The sequence below is a fragment of the Garra rufa genome, chromosome 10, assembly GCF_049309525.1.
Source record: "Garra rufa chromosome 10, GarRuf1.0, whole genome shotgun sequence".
Taxonomy (NCBI): Eukaryota; Metazoa; Chordata; class Actinopteri; order Cypriniformes; family Cyprinidae; genus Garra; species Garra rufa.
In genome coordinates this window covers 26,912,758-26,935,654 of record NC_133370.1, presented here as the reverse complement: position 1 = coordinate 26,935,654, position 22,897 = coordinate 26,912,758, and the positions used below count along the sequence as shown (strand labels likewise).

The following is a 22,897-nucleotide window of genomic DNA, read 5'->3' as shown; positions in this document are numbered from 1 at the left end:
GAAGACCGCGTCCATGCTGTGCAGTGTTGGTGGACAGGTAGGCACACTGAATGCGCACCTCTCGGTGCATTATGCAGGTATGCACGTGTCCGCCCTCAGCGTCTGAACCTGTTGAACTCCCTGGCTCGGTCTGAATGGGCGCACTCATTTAGCTCAGCCCTGCTCCTGAGACCTTATTACACATCTCCATCGCTGCTCAACTGAGCCTCTGTGTAAAAGCTAACAGAAGTCTCCTGCATTCCTCCCAACCCCCTGCACCCGCCCTCGCCCCACCTCACCCGGAGCTGCCTGCACAAAGGTGCTCCACTCTGGGGCCAGGCTTTCTGCTCCCCTCTTTTCAATACCTATTGTTGGGTGCAGGGAGCTTAATGGGAGACGTGCGAGAGCCAGTTTCCCACCATATTCGAGTACCCTCCTGACTGCCAGGAGAGATGTGGCCAGACTAAGGTTGAGCTGGGGGAAGGTTTGCCCAGGTGCCTCCGTCATTGAGCTGTTCGGCATTTTAGGACATCATGGTGGTTGATTGACTAGTTAACATTATTATTTTTTTTTTTTTGCAAATGCCTTCACAGAGCTTAGGGATGGACAGTATGACCAATAAGATATTTTACATAAAAGACGTTTACATATAGTCCACAAGTTGAATTTATAAAAATAACCTTGTTCAAAACTGCTCGCTGTTCTTCAGAAAAGTTCTTTGGTTTTTCAGCATTTTTGTGTATTTGATCTCTTTCCAACAATGACTGTATGATTTTTGAGATCCATCTTTTCACACTGAGGACAGCTGAGGGACTCATATGCAACTATTACAGAAGGTTCAAACACTCACTGATGCTCCAGAAGAAAAACGATGCATTAACGGTGTGTTCACACGGGGCGCAAGCGTCAACGCTTAACGGAAGGCGTGGCTGACGTTTATGGTCATAGCAGCGTCAGCCAATGAAATGCTGCTCTTGAACAGGATGAACGTGATTGGCTGCCGCCTGGCCACTGTATTTGCATAGAGCGATCTGATTGGCTGACGCGGCGCTTCACTGGCGTTGCTCGCGGCAGAAGTTGAAAATTTCTCAACTTCTGCCGCGAGCAACGCGAGTGAAGCGCCGCCGACGGATCCACAATTCCTTTCGGCAAAGCTTGACGTCACCCATTCAAAGTCAATGGGAAGCGTTGACGCTTGCGCCCCGTGTGAACAGGGGGTAAGAGCTGGGGGTGTAAACTTTTGAACAAAATGAAGATGTGAACATTTTCTTTTCTTTTTTTCATGTAGTGTGGCCCTTCAGAAGCTATAGAAAATACTTGCATGTTTCCGAGAAGACAAAGTAAGTTAAATTTATCCTGATCGTCAAATTCAAAAAAGTTTTCACTCCCGGCTCTTAAAGGAGAACTCCGGTGTGATATTGACCTAAAGTGTATTGAATCATGATACCGAGTGTGAACGTACCTTGCATATTTCATCTCGTCTTGTCCACTGCTGTCCGAAATCTGGGGTCAGTTAGCCGATGCTCACAACAGCTTGTCAATGAGAGTCAATGGGGCATCGAGGCAGTCATGTAAATAAATCACTGTTTTACGCCATTTACGAGGCACAAAGTAGCGCCACACTTCATCGGTAGACTTCCAAGGGCCCCGACATTTAAAACGAGACATTGAGAACTCAGAAAAAGCACCGGTAGTTTATTTACGAGAAGATTTATGCAGACAGTAACTGCAAGTTCCTGCTCGTCACTCGACTTAACGTGACTACATTCAAGATGGCGGCGGCCGCTAAACATCTTGCAGTTACTGTCTGTATAAATCTTCTCGTAAATAAACTACCGGTGCTTTTTCTGAGTTCTCAATGTCTCGTTTTAAATGTCGGGGCCCTTGGAAGTCTACCGATGAAGTGTGGCGCTACTTTGTGCCTCGTAATTGGCGTAAAACAGTGATTTATTTACATGACTGCTTCGATGCCCCATTGACTCTCATTGACAAGCTGTTGTGAGCATCGGCTAACTGACCCCAGATTTCGGACAGCTGGACACAAACCGAGATGAAATATGCAAGGTACGTTCACACTCGGTATCATGATTCAATACACTTTAGGTCAATATCACACCGGAGTTCTCCTTTAATGCATTGTTTTTCTTTCTGAAGCATCAGTGAGCGTTTGAACCTTCTGTAATAGTTGCATATGAGTCCCTCAGTTGTCCTCAGCGTGAAAAGATGGGTCTCAAAATCATACAGTCATTGTTTGAAAGGGTTCAAATACACAAAAATGCTAAAAAACCAAAGAATTTGTGGGGCCTGAAGGATATTTCTGAAGAACAGGCAGTTTAACTTTTCAGAACAGGGGACTCAAGGACAGCTATCACTAAACAACAACAAAAAACACAGCTGTGGATGATTCAGGTAACAACACAGTATTAAAAATTAATTAAGAACATTTAGAAGATTCTTTAAGGTGTATGTAAACTTTTAACCTCAACTGTAAATTACTGTGTTTGCGAGGATACTTGTAAAGACTGAAAACTGAACTGAAAATTCAATACTCTGTGCACACCTTTCTGTCAGCATTCAGTCTCTTAAACAGTGTGTGCGTACCGCAATGAGTTCGATTTCTCTGCTAATTGTATTTAAACAGCTTAACATCACTTGTTTTTATAAGCAAAAAATACGTCCAAACGATACGTTTTCGTGACCATGTAGCACAGCAATGTCACATGAACCTGTAACCGCAATAGAGACGATAGTCCAAAATCGGTACCCTTCTTCCAGTTAGTCACATCCACCAGTATTTTGGCCATCCCTAGTTGAGGTATAGCAATGCTACAGGTACCGTTTTCCATTTGGAAGACAAATGTCTGTTTTGGCACTGTACAAACAACAAGGATGCTCCACATTGCTGTGATATGCATTTAGATGCTGCAGGTTTGAGCCTGGCCTGCATTGTGCCCTAATCCCATTTTAGCTTTTCCATTTATTTATTTTTTTATTTTTTTCACTAACTGTGCTTCAAAAATAGCCTAAAATTACAGAAAGAGAGGTATTATAGCGTACTTGCTCTTCAAAGTAAGATCTTACTCCTCTTTTTGGTGGCCCATTTTAGGCATCAGTGTAGTCATTCAATCCCTATTCTGATTTGAATGCCTCTACAGAATATTCTCCAGGGTCCAGCTTTCATTGTATGGTGACACCTGAGAGCATTCCTGTATTCCTGCATGGATGTTGTGAGACTCTGTAGGGAAAGAAACCATTTCACAACAGCAAACTAATGATATGCAGATATCAGTCTTAGTGAACTGTATAGCTAAAAGTGCTTTGTATTTCGTATTCGTAAGTCGGTTTGAATAAAAGAATATGCTGAATGATTAAATGTAAATATTTAAGTTTAGTCTTTGAGTTTGGTAACATGCTTATTGCTAAGTTTGGTTACTTCTTACAGTTGAGGTCAAAAGTTTACATCCCCCTTTCAGAATCTGTAAAATGTTAATTATTTTACCAAAATAAAAGGGATCATACAAAATGCATGTTATTGTTTATTTACTACTGACCTAAATTGCCTGCTGTTCTTCACAAAATTTTTCAGGTCCCACAAATTCTTTTTTCGTTTTCTAGCATTTTTGTTTGAATCCTTTCCAACAATGGCTGTATGATTTGGAGATCCATCTTTTCACACTGAGGACAACTGAGGGACTCATATGCAACTATTACAGAAGGTTCAAACATTTACTGATGCTCCAGAAGGAAAAACAAAGCATGAAGAGCCAGGGGTGAAGACTTTTGAACATAATGGAGAGGTGTACATTTTTCTTATTTTGCCTAAATATCATATTTTTTCCATTGAGCCTTCAGAGGCTACAGAAGACAGTTCCATGTTTCCCAGAAGACAAAATAAGTTAAATTTACCCTGAGTTTCAAATTCAAAAAGTTTTCACCCCCTGGCTCTTAATGCATGGGTTTTCCTTCTAAAGCATCAGTAAGCATTTGAACCTTCTGTAATAGTGGATTAGTTCCCTTAGTTGTCCTCAGTATGAAAAGATGGATCTCAAAATCATACAGTCATTGTTGGAAAGGGTTCAAATACACAAAAATGCTGGAAAACCGAAGAATTTTTCTGAAGAACAGCAGGCAGTTTAACTGTTTAGGGCAAACAAGGGACTATAAACAACTATCATTAAAAAACACAGCTGTGAATCATTCAGGTTCAAAGAGATGTAAACTTTTGAACGGGGTCATTTTTATTTTCTCTTGTGGACTATGTAAACATCTTTTATGCAAAATATTCAGGTCAGTACTAAATAAACAACAACATGCATTTTGTATGATCCCTCTTTTTTTGGTAAAATTACCAAACTAACATTTTGCAGATTCTGAAATGGGGATGTAAACTTTTGACCAAAACTGTATAATACATCTCACAAACAAAACTTTAGTTTTTTGTTGAATACATCTTGACATGTCAGCCCATGACAGCGTTCTTTCTTTCCTTCAAGCCGAGCATTAAAGTTCAGCCTGACCTGGAAAAAGGTAAGTCGATGCTTAAAGTGCTTAAAGAGATGCTGTTGCCATGAGAGACGGCTGTTTCCATGGCGTTGCCGCTCGGTTCTGTGAAAACATCAGTTGTGAACCCGATTGCCTGAGGTGTACGTGCTGTGAAGGGTATTGCTGGGAAATTCCTTTCAGCTACACATGCATAAAAATACACAGACCCCTATGCATCAGCCATGCATTTATGCTTTATGGCTGTACAGGTTACTGCTAGGTTACTATTTGCCTTATTATTAATCTTGGAACTTGGCAGTTTATTTTTTAAGGCCAACATGGTGAGGTGTGTATTGATTCATGTGTATGTGGTGGTCTCTAGATATAGCGACAGACTGACGTTTTATATTTGCTGGCAAACATCTCTCTGCCTATGTTAGTATTATGATTGAGTGAGTTGTTGTCATCCAGCCATGACGGAGTGTGACTTTGGGCTCTAAAATGGGCAAACTCAATATTTTTCATTAGATTAGATCTCAGTTCATCTTTCAGTATCACCCTTGGTCCAATATCAACTTCATCTCGCTCTTTCTTCCAGTCTGTCCTCGGTTGGATTTAAAAATGTGTGTTTCAAAATGGATGGAGCTGTTGGAAATGATACTTTGAACCACAACAGGCCAAAGGCATAATTCCCCAGATCCAGAACACCCAAACACAGCGCAGCTGAACGCTGAACCTCTCAGTACATCTTCTACTCATTCCAGGTCAAATTATAGGCCTTCTCTCCCATTATGCAGATTTCGACCCAAGCAGACCATTAGAGGGATTGCTACACTCTCTCCTGCTTTTTATTCATGAAGAGTTGCATGGTTTAAGTGATGGTATGAATCATCTACATTGCTTTTCATCTTTTTCTGTTTATAAAAGAAGACTTGTTTGCGTTTACAAGGTTTCGCTGTCTGGCTTTCTAATTTTCTCTTTGAAGCACTTAGTTTTAATGAAAAGAAACTTAGATCAAATGTTGAACAGGTATGAGCATGAAAGATAATACTTTGTCAAATTAACTATGGAAGTACTATGGTACAGTGAGATAACTATTTGCACCCAGGTACTTTGATATATACCATAGCACCTGAATATTAAACATAAATAATATTTAATATTTAATAAATTTAGGGTAAAATAGATATATAAATGTGACACTACACACAATCATGTGACCCTGGACCACAAAACCAGTCATAACGGTCAATTTTTTGGAAGATTGAGATTATACATCATCTGAAAGCTGAATAAATAAGCTTTCCATTGATGTATGGTTTGTTAGGATGGTACAATATTTGATGGAAAATACAACTATTTGGAAATCTAGAATCTGAGGGTGCAGAAAAAAATCAAAATCTTGAGACAATCACCTTTACAGTTGTCCAAATGAAGTTCTTAGCAATGCATATTACTAATGAAAAATTAAGTTTTGATATATTTACGGTAGGAAATTTACGAAATGTCTTAATGGAATATGATCTTCACTTAATATCCTAATGATTTTTGGCATAAAAGAAAGATCAAATTTTGACCCATACAATGTAATCTTGGCTGTTGCTACAAATATACCTGTCCTATTGATGACTGGTTTTGTGGTCCAGGCAGGGTCACATTTAATGCCCACTGGTACAAGTTCAATAAAACAGCAGTTTTACTGTGGTAACTTTTGGTACATTTTGAAGCTTTGTCACTGAATTCCATCTTTCCTGTCGCTTTGCAGCATCAGCGTTCCTCTCAGTTCTGCCTTCTGTCTTCTCTCCCTGCGGTTGCTTCTGCATGCAGGAGCCAGACAGCTACTGAGGATCTTATTAATTGCCTGTGTGTGTGTCTGAAAGTGTAATTGGCGTTCTCTGAGGCTGTGGGTCCGACGTGGCTTTGTGCAGTCTGTGATTAAACAGAGCTAATAAGCAGATATCAGACAGCCCTGGCAAACGCTCCTATCTGCAGCCAGCTGGGTGCATACCTACAGGTAGAGCTCATGTCTCCCCGTGGCTCGGTTTATCCCCCCCCCCCCCTTCTTGTTTCTATCTGTCCTCATTTTCCTCTCCTCCTCCTTTGGATACACACTGTTGGGTTATTGGCTGATGGCGTACAGTGTCGGGTTCTCAGTCCTCTTTGTGGTGTGTTGTTGAGATGCTCTGGTTTTCTTGTAAGCTGGGTTTGGGTCTTATCTTGCGGGCAGTTTAACAGAAGAATAGAGACACAGTAGTGGAAAAAAAGACCATTTTGGCTCATGTTTACCATAGAGCTGAAACTAACAAAACAACCCAAGTTTCCGTGCCTACGGCCCTCTCACGTTTCTGCTCTGCGTGTTAAGATTTGCCCTAATCTGAGTCTGTACCGACTGCAGGCTGCACAAACCACCTCACAAGTGCTTTTATTAACACTCATAAGTGTCAAATAAGAATCAGTAATTAAGATTGTTTGCTTTTCTCCACATGGATTGTGGAAGTTATACGTGTATTATTCTTATTCAACCTTCTACATTGGCCTTGGCAATAGATATAAATTGAATTGCTGGGTTCATGAATATTAATCAGGTTGTCTGTGTTCGCTCGAACTGATTTGCTGAAATCAATAGGTTAATAATCACGATAATAGGTGAGCACCACCAGCCAATGAGATTGTCGTTTGCACATTAGTGCCGCCCACTACCGGGGAAACCTGTGGTTGTTCTTAAAAGTTGAAGAATTCCAAATGAACTGTTATTTTGACAGGCGATGCAGCAAAGAATATTGTTTACATGTACTATGTCAATTCTGCATGGTATGTAAGACTCTCTTGCTCTCTCTTTCTTTGTGTGTGTGTGAGAAACAGTGCCCTCAGCAAAGTGACGGAGAGTCGCACTTCTCACACAAGAGTTTACGGTATGTCAAACACAAGTATGCTGTGCATCCATTGAGATGAATTGAAAAAACTGATTGCTTGACAGGGTGAAACTCTGAAGCGCTCAGTCAGAGTGTTTGGCGAGTCAAAATGAAGGATTAATGAACTGCTGGGTTCATGAATATTAATCACATTATCTGCATTCACTCAAACTGATTTGCTGAAATCAAAACAGGGACTATACTAAGTGAGCACCAGCCAATGAGATTGCCGTTTGCGCATTAGTACCACACTCTCTCTCTCTTTTTCTTTATGTGTGTGTGTGAGAAACGGTGCTCTAAGCAAATAGTCATGCACCTTTACACTAGACTTATGGTATGTCAAACACTGGTATGCTGTGCATCCATTGAAATGAATTTAAAAAGCACAGATCACTTGACAAAGCACTGAGAGTGTTCAGCGAGTGAAAATATTTCTGCGCAAGTAGGCGAGCAAATTAACTCTTTAAGAGAAAAATCGAGACAGAATATATAGTGCACTAAATATGTATTTGTCCCATTTGTTTATAGTATCTCATATACAGAGGTAGATCTAGACAGAGGAGTCGAAGTTCTCCTGCTTGTGAACACAGAATGACCATCTGTAGCTCTCCGTATTACAGCATGGTTGAATCATCCTGTTGCTGAATGTGCTCTTCAACAAGCATGCCAAGCATGAGGGGATGACAGACATTGTTCATTATTTCCTCATCTCACCCACACCCTCGAGAGAGTCTAGGTCAGACCCAATGACAGAACATGCTTTTTGATGAGCGTTTTCAGCATGTTAGCATCTCTGACTCCCAGCAGTTGGTTGCAGAAAACTCTTTTATGTAAGAAAACTTTTAGTGATAATTCACTTAAAATTATAACTAAGGGTCTTCATGGCTTGAAGGGTTTGTTGCAGCCAGACTAGAGTCCTGAGTTTTTTCAGGAAATTCACTGCAGTTTGTTTAGAAAGTGAATGCAATGTCAAAAACTGTTTGATCATATTTTATGCAAATTTTGGACTATTGCGTACAAATGCTGAATGGAGACACCATGGTGCAAATAAAAGTTGTGTTTTGTAGTGTATTACACCTAATGACAGATCCATAGTGGCAACTTAAGTTGAAACATGGTTGCTGATCACAGCTGTATAACTCTGAGTTCAGGTTTATCTGCAGCTGAACATCAGAGAAGAAGGTTCCAATTTGTGGCACACATTAGATGACTAAATTTGTGGTACGTCTAGGCAAGATCTTGTTCTTTCACCACCACTTCCTTGATCTTTGCCATGTCGAAACTTTTCTACATACTACTAATCAATCCCCTGCCGTCAGCCCATCCTCATCCAACAGTCACCACAATCGAGTCATCTGAGAACTTCTACAGGTGTCTTAACTTGTTGCACAGATGAGTCCCTGTACTTCAAGGCTGAAGTGTAGAGCATTACGAGGAAAAGAGATCCTATCCCTGTGGAGCCCCTGTGCTACTGCTGTGTATTTGTACAAGACCATTGCAAGGTTGAAGGACTCCCACCGATGGATGGGAAGGACTTTCAAAAGCATCAACGCACTTCAAAGAGTCCTCGTGCGCCTCTGTCAATAGCTATAATTTTGAGGGAGTCTGTCAGCCAACTCCTGGCAATGTAGAAGTCCTGTGGTTCGCAACAGAGAGTCTGCTTTTCTGAGAAAAGTGGGATGATTGGAGTTTTTTTTCTTCCTCATTTTCCCAAAAAGGATGCTCTAACTACCATTCAAAGGCAAAGCCATAACTTGTCCAAAAAGAGATGTGGAACACAGGGGTCACAAGATGGCTAGCATATCCTGCGTACCTACTGAATTCAGTTCCTCAACTATCGAGAAGCAAGTTCCTCATCAAATTCACCACTACATACTCTAAAAGTACAGGAATACAGACGCAGCCTCTGAACTGTCAAAGAGTGCGGGTCATTGTGCCGGACAAGGCGGGAACAGTTTGTGGCTCGCTGTCCGTCTGACCCATTCCCCGTTTGTTCTCTCTTTTGTTCCTTTTTTGTGTCCATCGAGACTGCGGAAACTGGCTGGCATGTGACAGGAGGTACTGGACAAGAGCGAGAGAGACAGGCAGACAGAGACTGGCTGTACTGCACGCCTCGCTGCCCAGACTGCCCAGGATTTAATTAGTCTGTGTGATATTTATGCATAAATAAAAGTGGGAGCTGCCATATTTGCTCAGTCTTGCAGCCCACAAATCTCTTGCCTTCTTCCAGCCTTCCCAAGGCCACAGATGGACAGCTGCGTTGCATAAAACCTTGACCCTCGAAAGTTGTAGAGGACGTCTTTGTCACCTGTGGCACGTTTCTGAAGCTCCAAAGCGCAGCAGAACGTTGCGTTCCATTGATGCCATCTGGAAGTTTCGTCATTTGTCTCGATGCCTGTGCTGTGGGAGAGGAATGTTGTGGATGTGGCGAGCCCAAATTTCATGTCATGTGATGAGGGTGTTAGTGAGTTGTTATTGTCCAGGGATAACTTTTGGATGCATCGTCTTGGCAAAATGCGTGGTACATGAATTAAGTCTGTGAGTTGTTCATGAAAGCATCTAACTTTTATTAGGCTCCAGATGAGTTGTGTTAGTGTGGTTGTGCAATCATGACCCACAGCTGGCCCTTTCCGCCAGGCTGACAGGAAACAGGAAAGTCAGGGTGTGCATGACCAATTTTTTTTATTTATTTTTATGCCATGCAAGATCTAGACTGAGGCGCTATGGCAAATCACCCACCATGTAAATTGGCTGAGGGGAGCATGTGAGTGCGTGACCCTGGACCACAAAACTAGTCATAAGGGTCAATTTGAAAATCTGAAAGCTGAATAAATAAGCTTTCCATTGATGTATGGTTTGTTAGGATAGGACAATATTTGTCCGAGATACAACTATGATACATCAGAGGGTGCAAAAAATACTGAGAAAATCACCTTTAAAGTTATTCAAATGAAGTTCTTAGCTGTGGATATTACTAATCATAAATTAAGTTTTAATATATTTATGGAAGGAAACTTACAAAATGTCTTCATGGAACATGATCTTTTTGGCTGTTGCTACAAATATACCTGTGCTACTTAAGACTGGTTTTGTGGTCCAGGGTCACATATGTATGTATAACCGTACTGTACTTCCCTTATTGTCCTGCACAATGTTAACTACGCAGTCTGCAACCAGCAGGCTGTAGAACAGGAAGTGTCTCAGCGTGTTTTGTTCTCAATGGGAGACACTGATATTCATCTCTGGTTTGTCAAAGCATGGCCTGTCATTCAAAAATCCCTTGTGCCTTCATTGAAAAAAACGCCTTTTCTTTTGTATTACCCAAGACCTGTGCAGTGCACCACAAATCTGGAGAACTAGTTTTTGCTCCACAGGGAGAGACTATCAGGGAAGGAAAGCCATAGGTAGACACAGCAAAGCAAAACACAACATAACAGTCTAGCGAAGCCCTTAGCAACAGCGCTAAGCTGTTACACACACCTTACTGAGGAGTCTTTTTGAATTTTTGAGGAGGGAGAAATGAGCTGTATAGCATTCCAAACAAGGAAAAAAATAAAACATTTATATACTGCTTGTGGCTTTTGATGCTAGTGGTAACAGAGTTGTGGACCACCAACATTGCAGTACAAGTTGCCCTCGGCTAGAAGATTCCTCTCCTCCCTCAAAGCACAAACCTTCTCACAGCCACAAATGCGCACACACATTTAAAATGCCATATTCACTTTTACATATATTTGTCTTAGCAGTGTGTGGACACAACCACCCTGCAATGATAAAAAATCAATCAATACCATTATAAAGCCATTTTTTCTAAAAGTGTCATCTTTTGAGTCAAATTTTAACCTTTGGGCTTTTACCAGCATAAAATGATTTAACCTGCAGTTACAAATATATAATTGTTTCGATAATGTGAATACTAATATTTGAAATGATTTAAAAATAAAATAAAAAGATACTTTACTACTTCATATGTGAAATCATCCGAGACATCCGAGTTTTTGATGTAACGTGCCACCGAATACACAAAAAGAGAGGGGTGGAGTGAGCAGGAGCTCATTATCATTTAAAGAGACATGCACCGAAATGGGTTTCTGTGGACAGCTGTTTTTGACAAGGTAAAAAAGGTGTTCTTTTACACGACCATTGAGGCAACATTTCATGATGACCCTAAAGAATCATTCCAACTTGTGGAAAATAGGCATCCGATGTCCCCTTTCAATCCTGAGTTACCCAACATTATAAGCGTGAAAGGTACGCTCACATCTCATGCTATGATCTCCCAAGGCGTACTCAGCCTGTTTTGATCTACCTTTAATCTAAATGCCAATTAGAGAACCGTGTGTTGTGAAAGCTGTGGAGGAAGCAGATTAAACAAACCGACATGCTTATGGATTCAATCAAACCTTGTTTCTCAAGTTTATTAGGGTTTGTTGGTACTCTGGTTTTGACCAGCTGGTTTGATTCATTTATTATTATTTTTTTAGAGAGAAAGAGAAGGTAGAGGAGGAGCAGTAAGGAGAAAAGGACAAGTGAAAGGATAATGGGGCCCACCAGTCCCCTAAAATAATAGTTTGCTTTCCTTGAGGTGCTGTTCCTTCAGCCCAACTCATGAGCTGTGCCAGTTTGCGTTTGTGTGTCATTGCGTGCAAGTCTGTGTGGCAGACTGCACAAGAAAGTAAGTGCTGCAAACAGAGCTGCTTTTTGTTTCTCAAATTGTGGAGGGAAATTACTGTGAAAATGAGGTAATGAACAGAGAGTAGCCAGAAGGCCAGAGTCTCATTCATACATTCAATCATGAGACTCTTGTGTCTCTTTGTTCTACTCTAGTGAAAGTTTGCATACATATGATAGCAGTTGTAGATGGATATTTTATAATTTGTCACTGTAGTTCTAGTCATTTGTTTTATTTGTGACACTGAGTTTTTTTTTTTGTCAATGCTTTTTATTTTATTTTATTTTTAGGGCTGTCAGTCAATTACAGTTTTTATTCCAATTACATGATGTGTCAATTAATTAATCAAATTAATTGCAAATTAAATTTGGCTGTGAAAATACCCACAAAAGATTACTTAAAGCCATTATTGTGTTAAATGAGAAAGTATAAAGTAGACATTACAAATAGTAGCTTTAGAGAGAAATACTTTATTTGAGTCAACATAAAATGTATCACACACAAACATTTAGGCTACTAAGCTATGGAACATAAAAGATCATTTGAGAAACATCTTAGTATTTTTTTTGTTCATACAATGAACAAAACAGCTTAGTTACCAACAGTCGTCTTTTTCAGGTTTTTTTCTTTTTTTTCTTTATATATTTTTGGTTTATAGAAATGATGGGCTTCTCTAAATAAGAAACTAAAACTGCCAGCAGGTGGCGGTAAATGTCTTTATAATTCATTTGATTCGTTTAAACTGCTGATTCATTCAGGAATGTACTTAAAGTTTTTTGCATAACTGATTAATAAAGTTAATAAAACGCGTTGAACTAACAGTCCTATTTTTTTATTTTAGGATGTACAACAGTTGACCTCTAGGTATGTGAAAAACAGTGCTAAGGGAAAGGTCGGATGTCAGTAGCTGAATGGAAAGGTTTCACAGACTCAGGGCTCAGGGTTTATAGCTCAGCTGGGCTTCTTTGGCCCCGACTGGCAGATGAGGTGACACCTCAGTGAATTATCGTCTTTTACGTCCTCTGTTAGATTCGAGAGGCAGTCCTCAGTTTTCGCTTCCAGCAGCAAGCCTGGCCTCTTCACACAAGGCTGTCTCTCATCCCACCACTTCCCTCAGCCCCAACGAACAAGCGGTCGATTGTTGCGGCCTATCCTTGAAGGAATTTTTCAATTTAACATTTTATCGTCTTTTTGAATCGACACCTTATTAATCAGACATTCTTTCAAAGAGGAGGAAACCTCAAGGATTTTACTGGCAGAACAGCCTTCACAATGAAAATGCATGGATGTAACTGCAAACACCTCAAAACTACATTTCAAACAAAGAGATAGAAAGAGATAGAAAGGCTACAAAGTGCATGGCATATTAGGCCAACGTTTTTGTAAACACGGCTATTAAGCTATCACAACCCATATCCATCTCATTGTAAGTTTCCACTGTAAGTTGTACAAATCCTAAAATAAATGCAGGCTTCAGTTTCAATGGAAATCCTAATTATAGCTTTTGGTGGGTGAGAGGCCGAGGCTTAGCATAGGCCCCATTAGCTGCTAAGGCAGGAGGGATTCAGGCATCAAAGCTGCTCAGCACGGGCCGCTCAACTGAACTAATCTCAGCCTAACCGCCCGCCACTTTAACCTGTCGCCTGAAACCACGACCGCATCAGGACCACTCTTCACAGCCGACAGCTGACTGAATTAACTCTGATGGCCGTTATTTAGTCATTTAAACCAATTTCTCCCTCTTTTTGCCGTCTCTTTCTTTTGTTTTCCATCCATCTCTCTCTCTCTCAGAGTCTTCCCCTCAGCTCCCTGGGACTGTGGCTTGGCGGCTCTTAAAAGGTCATTAATTATTTCTGGTTAGCTGAAGGGTTTTGTCTCTGTGTGTGGTCGTCTGTTGGACTGTCTGTCTCTCTTTCTTCCTCTATTTCATGTACGATGTGTATTTCACAATGATTCTGTCTGTTTATAATTCTGACACGTTTAGTAGCCAACTTTCCTATCCATCTATTCTAACCTACTGTCTCCAATCATACCATCTTTTTTTCTTTCCTATTGTCACTTTCTGTGGGTTTTATGATGTTTTGGCTAGTTATATTATACTATATTGTATTATTATATAATTATTGACAAAGTCATTTGACTTTATTATAACTCAGAATAGTCACTAGTGAAGGATTTTGAACTATATAGGTCATTCTACAGAATTGGTCCAAAGTCAGATGGAAACGTCTTGATGGAAAAAAAAAATTGTATGTATGCAAATTGTATAATATCCAAGGTACACATTTTTAGTAATTCTCATTTTGTATTTTCAGAAAGTTTTGGAAATGTTTTGTCCCCTTCCCAAATTTGTCACTACTAAAACACAGTAATAATAATTAAATTAGAAGGGTTATATTGACCTATTAAGATTGTAAATATCCATTTTTTGCAATTTTTTTTTCAGACGTAAATCAATAACAATTACATTTAAAAAAAAGTAAGTGGAATTTATTTAGATTTGTAGTATTTTGGCAAAAAGTTGATTACACTGATTTCAAAGTTAAGGATTCATTAGTTTTAATATACATTAAACCAAAAATTATCATAATATCTTGATAATTGTTGCTAATTCAGTATACATTATTTTTGAGAAAATATCCCATGTTTCGGTAGTGACAGTAATGCTTTGGTTGCAACCACATCACATTACAGAATTTTAACTTAAATATACTAAAATACAAAAAAAGCATAAATTTACAAACATTTTGTTTATTTCCCCCAAATACAGGATTATTATTTAAAAGAATGAAATGTTATGGAATAACCCTTAAAAAAAAATGGCTAATTGCAGAAAAAAAGTATTTCGGTAGTGACATTCCTTAAAGTTACACACAGCTTTTCAGACTTTTGGACACATTTACCTCAAAATGATGGGGTCTATCTACAGTACTAGCACCTTGTAGCTATAAGAAAGAGGGACACATGAATATTTCCTGATCATAAATTTAGGGGTGTAGTTGAAATCAGTCTTAGCCAGTGGACTAAAACATAGTGTTTCGGTAGTGGCATGAAAAATGCAGAACCAATTTTTTTAATATAAAGTTTCGTAGTCTACAAAGAAAATTTCAATATCATTTTCATAAATTTTAATTTAGGGGTTAGGGCTTGGGACAACCATCTCCCAATTGAAAGTACCCTTTAAATGATGATTTTATATATATTACGCTTACTGATATTTTCAATATTATTGTGGGTTTCAATAGATAATAGAAGGATCTTAGTAAACATCTAAGATATGAATACTTAGATGCTTTTTAAATCTAAATTTTTATTTTTTTTTTTTGGTTGCGGGTTCTGTAGAATGGCCCATATATGGCTTTTGTAGTGTCATCAGCCAATCAGCATCTTCCAACCTTTGTATAGTAAAGACAAACCTCGACTGGGTCTCTGGTCCGTACTGATAGTCATCACCATGCTAGAACACCAGATGAAAGATGTGTTATTCCAGGCTGATCTTCTTGCATTTCCAGTCCAGAGGCACATTCTGTTCTCATCACTGTAGATAGCGATGTGTCTGAGACAGCATCATCAGGGAAAGCTCTGATCGTGACTGGCCCTAAAGGAGGTCACCATCTGGTTAATCTGTTTACTCTTGTTTTGCCATGTCAATCTCACCTGATGCACTGCATAAACATAGAGCACGAGGAGTGGGCAAAAGGTAATGAAGGATGGATGGAAAGTCAAACAGAATGGAGACACAATGGGAGAGTGGATGGACCACATTATTACACAAAGAAGGAATCAGATTTTTGCCTGATGTCCACAAACATTTATAGTGTCTTCAGCTGGGTTTGCACATCTCTTTTGAAGTGAACCAACTGCTGCCAAATAACTGTAGATTTATATATCTGCTTACGCGAGTCACACAAAACTAGCCATTTCACATCAGTGGAAAGAACAGAATGTGGGGTATAATGGGACATGGTGTGCTATTTGTATCCAAAGGAAATTTTATTGGTTTTGCTAGAGGCTAGAGATTGCTAGGGTTTATAGTACACCCCAAAAACTAAATGAAGACTTTGTGAAAGGTCGTAATAGGACCCCTTTAATATATTTTTTCTGGATTCTTTGATGTAGAAAGTTCAAAAGAACAGCACCTATTTGAAGAGTCTTTACTGTTACTTTTGATTAATTTAATGCATTTCTGCTCAAGTATAAAAGTATGACTTTTAGTATGTAAAACCTGTGTGACTTGCATGGAACACAGATGATGGTTTAAAAAAACATTTTTTTTCTATTTTTGTCCACACAGTAAAAGTCAGAGTAGTCCAAAACAACATTGGAACCCACTAACTTCTTTTTCCATTTTCAGTCTTCATGAGGCATAGTATTTTTTTTTTTGGTATGCCTTCTGGTGAATCATGTGCAAGGGTCTTTCTTTTTCCCCCCTCTCTGTTTTTGCATTTTGGTCCTGCGGGCTCTGCCGCATGTCGTGCCTCTCTTACAGTGGTGGTACTGTTTATGTGTGTGTTTATGTTACAAATGGGTGGCCTTGTATCCTAAATGAAGAAATTGTGTGTCTATTCCTCCGCTTCACCCTTCATTGATGACTCAGTCACCTTTTCATTTCCCCAAACCCTTTCCTCTCTCCTCCATTAGACCACAGTCACGCAGCACTAAACTAGCAGATCATTACCATCTTGCTTCAATGGTCTTCTATCAAAACAGCATTCATTGTTTGTGGTAAAATCTCTCAAGAGTGCTCTGCATGTTTCAAAACTCAAACTCTGGGGGGTGGGAGTCCACTTTTGCATCGGTTACACACTCTTCTTATTTAAGAGATCTTCCCTCAGGCTGTCCAGCTCACAATGACACTGCTGTTCTCTACGGTTGGCTTTCGGTTGCCTGCTGAGTCACTGCGATGCAACTCTGCATCTTCCATCCATTTATGCTTTAGCTCAGTCACTCGAACGTCACAAACCAACCAATGGTTGTGAAATCGTCTCAGATAAATGTACACGTCTATCTTACTCACAGCACAAAACCAGGACACCCAAAGAGGGTGCGTTTGGAAGTTTAAGATCATATATTGTTTACTGTTTGATCACCATCTGTTTCTTTTTCTTCCTGTCTCCTCACAGAAAGGCAGTCCAGGAAAGTTCTCCATGAATGTACGTCACAATGATGATGACAGACCAGATTCCGCTGGAACTGCCGCCACCACTATTGAACGGGGAGGTGGCCATGATGCCGCACATGATTAATGTTAATGGGGATGGATCGCAACAGGTGAGTGTGAGCGTTACTCCGGGTGGTGGATGAACCGATAATGTATGCCTTGAATGCCGTGCAAGCCGCTTTGCATAAATGCCTTTGCCAGATGCATGCATATCAATGTGAATGCAAGCTAGAAATTCTAAGAGCAAGGATTTTTAAAGTGCTGCCAAAGCCAATCATGGAAACTATGTAAAAAGTATGTATGTAGAAAGGCAAGTTTAGAAAATTGTATGAAATCATTTGACACATTAATTAATCAATTTTATATTGTCGTTGCCCATTGCACAATATTTTTTGGAAGCTTTGAAACAAATGGACACTTTGAAGTAATCTTTTTACAAAACTATATGGAGAATTGTTTTATTCTTTAGTGTTTATTTTTGTCTGTTAATGGAATTAGTTAGTTTTGTTAGAGAAGACATACAACATTTACGTAAATCATATTTTATTTCCATATAATATTTTAGGCACTTAAATAGGAGTATTCAAGGATTAGTTAATTCCTGAATTAAAAATAAAAATGTCTTTTTCTGAAATGAGGTGAAGGTGAGAATTTTTTTTTAGGATTTTTCTCCATATACAGTACCTTGCAAAAGTATTTGTATCCCATCATTTTTTGTTTCTGCCTTATGTTAAACTGTTTTAAATGACTTTTTTCCACATCAATCTACAACCAAAACAGAATTGTCACAACTTCATAAAAAAAAAAAAAAAATATATATATATATATAAAACTAAAATAAGTACATTGCATAACTCTTAGTTGAAGCACCTTTACAGCCTCAAGTCTTTTTGGGTATGATGCAACAATAATTGCACATCAACATTTGGCAATTATTTGACATTCTTCGCCTCACCTATTCACCACTCAAGCTCTGTCAGCTTGGATGGGGTCTGGCAGACATTTTCAGGTTTCTCCCGAAATGTTTGATTGGGTTCAAGCCCAGGCTCTGGCTGGGCCACTCAAGGACATTCACAGAGTTGTCTATAAGCCACTCTTGCTGTGTGATTGATCATTGTCCTGTTGGAAGGTGAACCTTCTGCCCAGTCTAAGGTTCTGAATGCTCTGGACTGGGTTTTCATTAAGGCTATCTCAATATTTTGGTGCACTGCTCTGACGAGTCCCTCAGTCCCTACCACTGAAAAACAGCCCCACAGCATGAGGCTGCTACCAGCACACTTTACTTTTGGGAGGGTACTCTGCATGTGATAATCAGTGCCTGGTTTACTTCAAACATGATGCTTGGAATTGAGGTTCATCAGACCACAGAATCTTGTTTCTCACAGTCAGAGGGTCTTTTATGGGCTTTTTTTTTTGCAAATTCTAAGTGTGGGTTCATGTGGCTTCACTGAGGAGAAGATTGAGTCTTGCCACACCACCATAAAGCCAAGATCTGTGAAATGTTGCAGTGATGTTTGTCTTTCTATACGTTTCTCCCATCAGCATATATGGTCATTGAGCTTAACTAGAGTGACCATCAGGGTTCTTGGTCACCACTCTAGACAAGGTCCTTCTCCATCAATTTCTCATTTTAGCCAGAAGGCCAGCTCTAGGAAGAGTCCTGTTTTTTTTTTTTTTTTTTTTTCAAACTTCTTCCATTAAAGGTAACGGAGACTACATGCTTCTGTGAACCTTCAGTGCAGGAGAATTTTTTCTGAACTCTTCCCCAGATGTGTGGCTTGGTGCAAGCCTGTCTACAGGCAGTTTTTTTCCCTCAGGGTTCGGTTTTTGCTGCGATATGCATTATCAGCTGTTAGACCTTTTATTAAGACATGTGCCTTTCCAAATCATACCCATTCAATTAAATTTGCCACAGGTTATCTACACTCAAAGTGTAGTAACATCTACAAGCAATATGAATGCTCCTGAACTAAATTTCAACTGTCCGAGATAAGTGTATGAATACTTATGCCATGGAAACATTTAAAAATTTTTTTAATAAATTTGCAATGTTAAAATCCAGTTTTTGCTTTGCCATTATGGTGCTTGGAGTGTAGATTGATGTGGAAAGTAATTTAAAGCAGTTTAGCATAAGGCAGCAACATAAAATATGAAAAAAAATTAATGTTATTAATGAATACTTTTGCAAGGCACTGTAGTAGACTTCAAAGGTTCAAATTGCAGCTTCAAAGGGCTCTACACAATCCCAGCCAAAGAATAAGGATCTTATCTAGTGAAACGATCGGCCATTATCTAAAAAGAATAAAAATGTATATACTTTTTAACCACAAATGCCTGTCTTGCACTAGCTCTGCGATATGTGTCCGCGAATTCACGCATTACGAAATCACGTTGGAAAGGTTACATGTGGTTAGTTCTTTGTCTGTGTAGTTTTGGTTAGTTATGGGTTTGACTTACTCTGCACATTCGCTTTGTAAACACTGAGTCGGTACTTTGGCCTATGTAACACGTGACCTTTCCAACGTGACCATGTGAAGTTGTGGATGCAGAGCTAGTGCAAGACAAGTATTTGTGGTTAAAAACTATATACATTTAACATTTTTTGAATAAATGATGTATCATTTTCCTAGATAAGACCCTTACTCCTCAGCTGGGATCATGTAGAGCCCTTTGAAACTGCATTAAAAATGCAATTTGGACCTTCAACCCATTAATTCCCATTAAAGAAATCCTGGAATGTTTTCCTCAAAACTTCACTTAATTTCTTTTTGACTGAAGAAAAAGAAATTTTTAATTTAACCCAGTTTATTAATGTAATATAACCATGCTGACTCTTGGCTGGGACTTACTGATCAATGCAGTTGCTCAGCAGTGTTCAGGAAACCTTCTACGATGGTCTTATACTCCGTATTCCATTTGGTGTTGCTGGTGCACAAAATACACTCTACATATTTTAGAGAATAACAAAGTTCATTTGAAGTTCAAGACCATTTTTCTATCGCTCCATGCTGTGCTGAAGAAAGAGTTCACAAGTTAATAAGTTCTTTAAAAGTTGAAACTGAAAAGTTGACTAGCGTTGTGCCTGCAGGTCAGCTGTTACTTTTAATTCAACTGACATAGGCTTTTTCTCTCTAACTCCTGATGGAAAACAAAACCAGACACATCATTTCAGAACCAGGTCAGTGTTTTGGTCAATGAGGAACATTGTAATCATCTTACATTAGACATTCAAGGAGTGCTGCAAGCCCTCAGGCATGCTTCACATTTCCCTTGCACATCTCTCTGTAGATCTGCGCTATCAGAGCGGATCAGTCTGTTCTGATCTCTTCTCCAGGTGCTGCAGATAGAGCGCCCCGGCCGTGTTTCCTCCGGCCAGAGCGGAAAAAGAATCAGACCCTTGAGAGATAAGGAAAAGGGCGTCTGAAGCAGATAGTGAAGGTTAAGTGCTTTGGATTCAGCCAAGTCCACATCCACGTTTCTCTGCATCACTGAAAAGGAAAAACAGACCGCATAACTCTTCCCGTCATGACAAAGTTGTCAATCCCCAATTGTAAATTCGATTGGCCACACTATCCAATGTCAGCCTAATATGCAAAAGTACGATGCGTAAGGTCATGGAAGTTCGCATTTGCATTCTGCCAACGTTGTGTGTTGGGTGAGTCCTTTATCTGCATTAGGTGTGTGCCGGGAAGAGGAGGGAGGGGAGAACACAAGGTTTTCCTCTGGAAAGCCGGCTTGAATCTTCAGTGCATGCCGCCGTTCCCATAGCAACTGCAGCAGCAGCAGACAGTGTGTGTGTGTGTATGTGTGTGTGGAAGCAGGAAGTAGGTGCCCAGATCTCCAGGGCTGGAGCGGTGAGATGGGAGGTCCGCCTGACACACGACCATCAGGGCTGTGAGGAAACACAGGGCTCGTGCGACATGGCGGGCCAACTTTTTCACATCTACAGGCACGTTTGCACTCTCAACAACCTGTGCGCTGAAAACATGATGGTAAGCAGCCTGGAGCAGAAGATGGCACGGCGAGTGGACCGTTTCGAGGGGGTTTCACATCTGGTTTCACAACATCTGCTTGCATCATATGTGCTTTCTTGGCAGTTGTGGTGACTGTAGTTCGCTAAATGTTCCACGGCTCATTTTAAAGTTCTGGATTAATGCATTTTAAGGATTTGCAACTTTTTTCCCCCTGTGTTTGGCTTTGCGTCAGAAGTTTCGCATGTCTGATTCCCAGTGTTTTCGCAGGTGATCCTTGTGCAAGTCAACCCTGGAGAGACCTTCACTATCAGAGCGGAGGATGGATCCCTGCAATGCATCCAAGGTATGTTGTGCTTCCTGTCTCTTGCAACAGGTTCCCCCGTCGTTTCAGGAATTGTTCTGAGTTCACGTGTACGATTTGCGAAGTGTGGGATGGGACTGGTGCTCCCTCTGTTCCTGTTTGCGTGGTGTTTTTCTAGTTAATCGGAACCATGGCTGGTGTGTTATTTGATTTGGAGCTGGTGTAAACCGATGAGAGGCCGGGCGCGGGGCCACGACTGGCATGCTTCTGAGGATATAAAAGGCAGAGTGTACAATGGCAGATTACAAAGCCTCTTTGTCTCATTACCCCTCTCCTTTAACATTCAGTGTCTTTGTAGCTAATTAACGATGGACAAGATGGATTGTTTGCACAGGCTGCGGTTGAGTTCTCTGAACAGCTGCGCAGATAAAGACAGCTCTCCGAGGAGAACATTAGTTTGAGAAGTTGCACAATGTTCTTATGTGTTGCCTTCTAAAAATACAAGAAAATCTGTGGTAAAATGTCTTGTTAATACAGGAGACCTGAATGAGTGGAATGCTGGCTGGTCACATTATTTCAGTTGGCCAGTGTTATGTAGTGCAGTGTTTTACAATATTTTTTACATTATGTATCCTGACAGCCATATTAGTATGACTCAATACACCTTTTTCCGCACCAGTGTTGGGGAAAACGCATTACAAGTAGCGTGAGTTATGTAATCAGATTACTTTTTTCAAGTAACTAGGAAAGTTGTGCATTACTTTTTAATTTGCTAGAAAATATCTGAGTTACTTTTTCAAATAAGTAACTGCAGTTACTTTGTTTTTTCCATTTATTGACTGATGTTACTGTAGTTCTAGACTAAATGTGAACATGCATTAATTCACCTCGCTCACAAAAACGGTATTCCTCGAAATGAATTAAAACAGTGAAATGCAAACTCAGAATATAATGCAAACCTGCAATAATTAAATGTTAAATAACACAAATATCCATAAAGAGTGTTGAACCCCCTTTACTTTTCCTTCAGTCTGAGGCTGATGCATTTCAATTTTTAGCGTGAAAGGTTTTTTTAATGTTAAAAACAACCAAGAAAGCCCTGCCCAGATTTAAAAAGTAACTTGAAAGTAACACAAATGAAATGTAACACATTACTTTCCATAAAAAGTCATTTGTTACTTTTTAGGGAGTAATGCAACATTGTAAAAGTAACTTTCCCCTCCACTGATCAACACCTCATCAGTCAACATTATATGTGCACTACCTTTCAAAAGTTTGGAGTCGGGAAGATTTTTTTATTTTTTATTTTCCAAAAGTGACAGTAAAACATTTATTATGTAATAATGTTCTGTTTTAAATTTTGTTCATTTAAATGTTGTATTAATCAAAGAATCCTTGAGAACTTGGAAAATATTA

General features: G+C 39.7%; 1 protein-coding gene across 1 annotated transcript in view; it reads left to right on the top strand.

The window, feature by feature from the left end:
- LOC141344533 (fibronectin type III domain-containing protein 3B-like) overlaps nt 1-22,897 on the top strand; it is a 101,373-nt gene that overhangs the window by 19,827 nt on the left and 58,649 nt on the right. Inside the window, exons 2-3 of the mRNA XM_073849412.1 lie at nt 17,169-17,316; nt 21,448-21,523. Of these exons, the coding sequence (XP_073705513.1) occupies nt 17,197-17,316; nt 21,448-21,523 (196 nt within the window). The 5' untranslated portion in view covers nt 17,169-17,196. The remainder of the gene's footprint in view (nt 1-17,168; nt 17,317-21,447; nt 21,524-22,897) is intronic.